Here is a 6811-nt window from a genome sequence, read left to right on the forward strand (position 1 = left end):
AAAACTCAGCCTACCACTGTTTTCAATGGCTGTCACTTTTATTATAAGGCGAAATCCTCCCAGATTGCAGTTCCTAGGGCTTCCACTAGATGTCAGTCTTTAGAAAGAGTTTCGTGCTGGTTTTTGGAAAAATCAGCCAGAAATTGTAGTTTTTCTTGGTGGCTCCCATTTTGGCTGTAGTGTTTCCAAGCGTGTGGAAGAGAGTGCGTTCTTTGGTATTTTTCTCCGGTAAAAACAATAACGATTCTCCGTCTTAAATTTGATCGTTTATTTACATATTAGGGTACCTAAGGTTTGATTATAAACGTTGTTTGACTTGTTTGGAAAAGTTTATTAGTAACGTTTGGGAATCATTTTGTATGCATTTTGATGGAGGGAAACTGGGTGGATTATTGACTGAAGCGCGCCAGCTAAACTGAGTTTTTATGGATATAAAGAAGGACATTACCGAACAAAAGGACCATTTGTGATGTATCTGAGACCTTTTGGAGTGCCAACAGAAGAAGATCAAAGGTAAGGCATTTATTATATCGCTATTTCTGACTTTCGTGGCACACCTGCCTGGTTGAAATATGTTTTTCATGCTTTTGTAGGCGGGGCGCTGTCCTCAGATAATCGCATGGTGTGCTTTCGCCGTAAAGACTTTTTGAAATCTGACACAGTGACTGGATTAACAAGAAGTTACGCTACCGTCCCACCTGCCCATAAGAAGTTAAGAGAGATGAAACTCACGTTCTCATGTTTCATGTGCTTGAGCAGACGTAGCTCTCTGTAGGTCCTCTTGGCGTGGATAATGGACTGGAATGGCCGGGAGAGCTTCTTCACTGCGATCTTCAGACCAGACTTCTCATCATACGACGAGCTGGAGGAGACGTGATAGGGGTTTAAGTTACTGCAACAACTAGGCTACAACAATAGGATAAGATACTAGTCATCGCTCCCAAAATGTTCCATCTGAAAATAAATACAATCCTTACTGATAATATGCAATATTTGAAATTACCGATCAGCAGCATGTGACAAAACATAACTCATCTTCTTCTGTAGGCTTTAGACCAGGGTTATTTAATTCCAGTCCTGGCGGGCCAAAACAGTTCTGTTTTTCATCATCTCGTTCCAATCAGGGACTAATTCAGACCTGGGCCATCAAGTAAGTGCAATTAACTACCAGGTAGAAACAAAAAACAGAAATGTTTCGGGCCTCTAGGAACGGAACTTAACAGCCCTGCTTAAGACATAGGCTACAGCCTAAAACAAGTTGTTGCAGCCAGGTTGTAATTTTCCAAGAAGACACAGGAAAAACACATTTTAAAATGACTCACTAAAAGGCTAAGTTTGCATGAAACCAGATAAAGTGATGTAAGAGGTGCTGACGTAAGGAAGAAAAACAGACATCAGCTAAACAGAAAATGTCATCCCTCAGACTAAGGCATCATCCCAAATGGCAAAAGAAAAAAAAAGAAATCACCAGGGTCCATGGGTAGTAGTGCACTATGAAGGGTAACGGGTGACAGTTGGGACACAGCCTGAAACACAGCCGCGCTGTCTGGTCATGGCGAGTCTGGCTGACAGGCTGGGGGAGAAGGAGCATCTCTGGGGATATCTCAATAGGTGTTTCCTAGTGTCCTGATGTCCCTTCTCTTTGCCCCCTTCTTAATACGTTAGCAGAATGAAAACACAGCCGTTCCGTTAAGATGACTGGCAGGCTGGGGGACGAACGTCTCTCTCCGGGGGAGATCTCAATAGTCTTTCCCTCGATTCCTTGTGGCGTCAATCTCTCCTCGCTGCCTTCCAAAAAAGTCAAGAGGGAAGTGAGGAATACATTGGAGGAGACAATCACCTTGGATCTCATCTTGGATCTTCTCCAATGCTCTACTTTCTTCCTCTGACATCTTGAGGAGGCGAGGAGAGGGACGACCCAAAGAATCACAGATAAGACTTGAGATTCACCCTGGCTGAATGACATACTGGGGGAGGGAAGCCTACCTCTCACTACCTCTTCCTTTGAATGTCTGCTAACCAGTCATGAGTGGTCAGCTGCTATAATGGTTAGGGCGTTCTTATGTGCTCTCTTGCCAACTCCATAGCTGTCAATGACAATTCCATAAGAAGTTGGCAAGAGGGCAGAAACAGACTGGCACCCAAGCTAGTCAGCTGTTGTACACACTTAATAGTACAAAGGAGAGGTGCACAAACGCTTGTGGCCAAGGAGGTCAGGAGTCCCAGTGCCGCAACAAGCAAAACATTTAGATAAAGTTGTATGTATGTGAGCTGTGGTGCCCACATAACAGGAGGAAATCGTTCTGAATAAACAAAAGCAAAAATGTTATGTAATATAAAAATGTCCCTTGATCTGATATCGGGGTCACTTTTTTTTAACCCAACAGCACCAATCCGACCGTCAACAGTTAATCCTTTCTGCCTAGCAGCAGCACAGTAGTCGCCACCTGCTGTGGGGAGCACAACAGAAACAACAACCAGATGTTTACTTAGACAACAACAATCCAGCAGATGATACTAATGCCATAGCAGGTTCTAGGAGGTAATACTGGGTACTACTAGGCCCATTTTAAAAGTAAAGGAAACCTTTGAATATATTATCCTTGACAGATTATGCTGTCCTGTTGTTGCATAGCAGCAGCAGTAATACAGGAACCATTATTTGTGTAAAAAAAAAAAAAAAAACTAGGCCAACATTAGTTTAGTAATTTAGAAAATTAGACCTAATGCCATGGGCTCACCTGTCCCTACCAAGGTAAAATAAACCTCAACACAGACATGTCATCATTTACATTTTAGTCATTTAGCAGACACTCGTATCCAGAGCGAGTTACAGTAAGTGCAATCATCTTAAGGTAACTAGGTGGGACAACCACATATCTCAGTCATAGTAAGTAAAATGTTCTTCAAGTAAACAACATATGCCTACCAGTACTTCACAAGACTGGGTCCCAGTCTGTTTCTTCTCTCTTGCCAACGCCTTATGGAATTGTCACGCCAATGCTTTGTTTGACAACGGAGTAGGCAAAAGAACAAACAGATCTGAGAACAGGCTGGCACTTCAGTAAAAGTGAATTCAAAATGGTAAAACAGATGTCAAAAGTGTAAAGAAGGGCAAGAGAAATGGGAATCCGTTTCAATGACATCACCCCCCCCACCACACACACTCCTATCTCCAACTGACTGGCTTTCTTGACGTCTATAGTATTCTCTCGGGTATGCAATCTGGTTTCCGCTCAGGTTATGGATGTGTCACTGCAACCTTAAAAGTCCTCAATAATGTCATTGCCCTTGATTCTAAGCAATATTGTGCTGCTATTTTTATTGACTTGGCCAAAGCTTTTGATACGGTAGACCATTCCATTCTTGTGGGCCGGCTAAGAAGTATTGGTGTCTCTGGGGTCTTTGGCCTGGTTTGCTAACTACCTCTCTCAAAGAGTGCAATGTATAATGTCAGAAAATCTGCTGTCTCGGCCACTGCCTGTCACCAAGGGAGTACACCAAGGCTCGATCCTAGGCCCCACGCCTTTCTCAATTTACATCAACAACTTAGCTCAGGCAGTAGGAAGCTCTCTCCTCCATTTATATGCAGATGATACAGTCTTATACTCAGCTGGCCCCTCCCCAGATTCTGTGTTAAATGCTCTACAACAAAGCTTTCTTAGTGTCCAACAAGCTTTCTCTACCCTTAACCTTGTTCTGAACACCTCCAAAACAAAGGTAATGTGGTTTGGTAAGAAGAATGTCCCTCTCCCCACAGGTGTTATTACTACCTCTAATGGTTTAGAGCTTGAGGTAGTCACCTCGTACAAGTACTTGGGAGTATGGCTAGACGGTACACTGTCTTTCTCTCAGCACATATCAAAACTGCAGGCTAAAGTTAAATTTAGACTTGGTTTCCTCTATCGTAATCGCTCCTCTTTCACCCCAGCTGCCAAACTAACCCTGATTCAGATGACCATCCTACCCATGCTAGATTACGGCAACGTAATTTATAGATTGGCAGGTAAGGGTTCTCTCGAGCAGCTAGATGTTCTTTACCATTCGCCCATCAGATTTGCCACCAATGCTCCTTATAGTACACGTCACTGCACTCTATACGCCACTGTAAACTGGTCATCTCTGTTTACCTATCGCAAGACCCACTGGTTGATGCTTATTTATAAAACCATCTTAGGCCTCACTCCCCCCTATCTGAGATATCTACTGCAGCCCACATCCTCCACATACAACACCCGTTCTGCCAGTCACATTCTGTTAAAGGTCCCCAAAGCACACACATCCGTGGGTCGCTCCTCTTCAGTTCGCTGCAGCTAGCGGCTGGAACGAGCTGCAACAAACACTCAAACTGGACAGCTTTATCTCAGTCTCTTCATTCAAAGACCCAATCACGGACACGCTTACTGACAGATGGGGCTGCTTTGTGTGATGTATTGTTGTCTCTACCTTCTTGCCCGTTGTGCTGTTGTCTGTGCCCAATAATGTTTGTACCATGCTGTGTTGTCATGTGCTGCTGCCTTGCTATGTTGTTGTCTTAGGTCTCTCTTTATGTAGTGTTGTCTCTTGTTGTGATGTGTGTTTGGTCCTATATTTATTTTTTAATCCCAGGCCCCAGTCCCCGCAGGAGGCCTTTTGGTAGGCCATTTTTGTAAATAATGATTTGTTCACAACCGACTTGCCTAGTTAAAGAAAGATGAAATAAATACAACATTTTCTCGTCTAAGAAGAAAGTCAAGACAGACAGACATCATCCCCTTTCCTCAATATCTAAGGAGCAAGAGAGAGTTATCACATATCTGGCATACAATCTACAGCTATGTTTTCAATACTTGGCGTTACAGGTTAGCTTATACAAAACGCTGCATAGACGTCTCAACTAGCCCGCTCTTGGTGATACCGTCTCCATTCTGGATTTGGGGGAAAGGGAATCTTATAAAGTGTCAGTGTCCAGTTGCAGGTCCGTCTACAAAAACCAAAGAAAACTACAAAAGATTTGAAATCTATGTTTTATATCGCTAGAGGTGGTGCCTCCCATTTTAGCTGCTGCAGATCCAGCATTTCCCACATCTTTGCAGGAACTAGTCGTTTCTATGCACCCTGCCACGTGAAGAAGTAAATGACAGTACATCATACAATGCAACCAAAAAAGACCTACACACACGCAAGAGGCATTTCTCACTAGATACAAAACATTGATTTAATATCTTACCTAGTTTCCTCTGGTTTTTGTAGACCCACCTGCAATGGACATTTATAAGATGCCTATTTCCCCAAATCGAGAATTTATATATAGTTTAGACATATATGCAGCGTTTTGTATAAGGTAATCTGCAACGACCATTAATGGAAACGTAGTTATCAGATATCTGGCGTACAATATGCATCTAGTCAAGACAGTAAATCAATTAGCCATATATCCTGCAGTTTGGTTTGACCTATTCTGGGCATATGAGTCACCATGTCATACAGAATTAAGTGGCATCACTGTGTGGAGGTTTAACAATAGATGTAAGTTAGCCACTTAAGTTACAACGAGATCCACTACAAAACTGCAAACTTTGTGTCTAAATGCATTTCCAAACCAATTGGATATAGTAGAATAGAACATAACAGAAACACTCGGTACACATCAGAAAGAAAACAATTGGATGTGAGATAGCAACAATAACTGTTAGTTTCCAAGTCTTTGTGGCTATACATTTGCATAATATTTTCAATACGTTTCAAATGGATGTTGCTATTCAGATAACGTTACAATGTCAACCTATAAAAGTAGCTGGACACATTTACATCGTGCACGTAACAGTTAGCTAGTAAACGTGGCTGGGGACATGGCAACATTTCATACCGCAACATAAGCGAATGGTGCGTCTGACTAATGTTATTCTATTGTGTGAACACAGACTGGTTGGGGCAAGTTCGCATGCTCGCTCGCTCTCGCTGACACAGTTCGAGAATCGAGAGGGCCCATGGTCGCGCAGCGTTCTATTCTGAATGTAACTACCTAGCTGCCATGCTAACTTTGGCGTTTATGCAGGCCTCGTAGAAATGACTAGCTATAGCTAACTCTGCGCAAACATAGGACAAAAACCGTGTAAATTACCAAACTGATCCGTAGGCCCCGGACCCGACTGGAGACAACATCTGGTAGCGTTCTGGTACCTCCCAAATCGTCTTGTTCACCTCCTGCCGATAAAACGTGGGTCTTTCTTTCAGCGACATTCCTGCAGAACAACCCTCAAACTGCAAGTTGTGACTTCTGCTTTTTGTTGGTCAAAGGTGTCAACTAGACTCGTGCAACTAACGTAAGTTCGCTAACTACTGTACTAGCTTGTTTCAGAAAATGCTCGGAAACTATCAACTTCAGTAGATGCTGGATGCAATGTTCGTTCGTAGCAAGGTGCAAAATTATTTAAATTACGGTGAGAAAGCGTTTCTACTCCGATTTGCGTTCAGGCTCCCAGGATTTCACTCCGTTACCTACCCAGCGCGCCCGTGCTCCTATGCTGCAACAACAAAATGTTGCGAAATGAGATCCAAATCCTTCTACTCGCTCAAAGGACAAACCACGGAGTATCTAACACCAGAGGCTCAACATCACGAGACTTCCGGGAACGCTTGTGAAACAAACCAAGCGAACCAGTTCGAGAAGTGAAAATTGATTCCTTAGTTGTTAATTTTCTCGAAATCTAAAGGCACAACCTATATTCGAGACAATGCCTTAAGTAGTGGAGCATTTTATTACCCCAACCTCTTGAAAGTTAAACTGACACATTTTAATTTTTGTATGGGGGAAAAAAAAGTGCCTACA

The 6811-nt window shown here is 42.9% G+C and overlaps 1 protein-coding gene across 2 annotated transcripts in view; it reads right to left on the reverse strand.

Annotated features, from left to right (window-relative positions):
- Positions 1-6586, reverse strand: part of LOC120060986 (mitogen-activated protein kinase 14A) — a 33472-nt gene extending 26886 nt beyond the window's left edge. The window contains exons 1-2 of one of the 2 annotated variants that reach the window (XM_039010447.1): positions 6104-6586; positions 733-862 (exon numbers count right to left, since the gene is read on the reverse strand). In XM_039010447.1, coding sequence (XP_038866375.1) covers positions 733-862; positions 6104-6222 — 249 coding nt within the window. In that variant the 5' untranslated portion in view covers positions 6223-6586. The remainder of the gene's footprint in view (positions 1-732; positions 863-6103) is intronic. The other variant, XM_039010446.1, reaches the window with a different exon arrangement.
- Between the last annotated feature and the right edge of the window lie 225 nt (positions 6587-6811).

The sequence above is a fragment of the Salvelinus namaycush genome, chromosome 16, assembly GCF_016432855.1.
Source record: "Salvelinus namaycush isolate Seneca chromosome 16, SaNama_1.0, whole genome shotgun sequence".
NCBI classification, from domain to species: domain Eukaryota; kingdom Metazoa; phylum Chordata; class Actinopteri; order Salmoniformes; family Salmonidae; genus Salvelinus; species Salvelinus namaycush.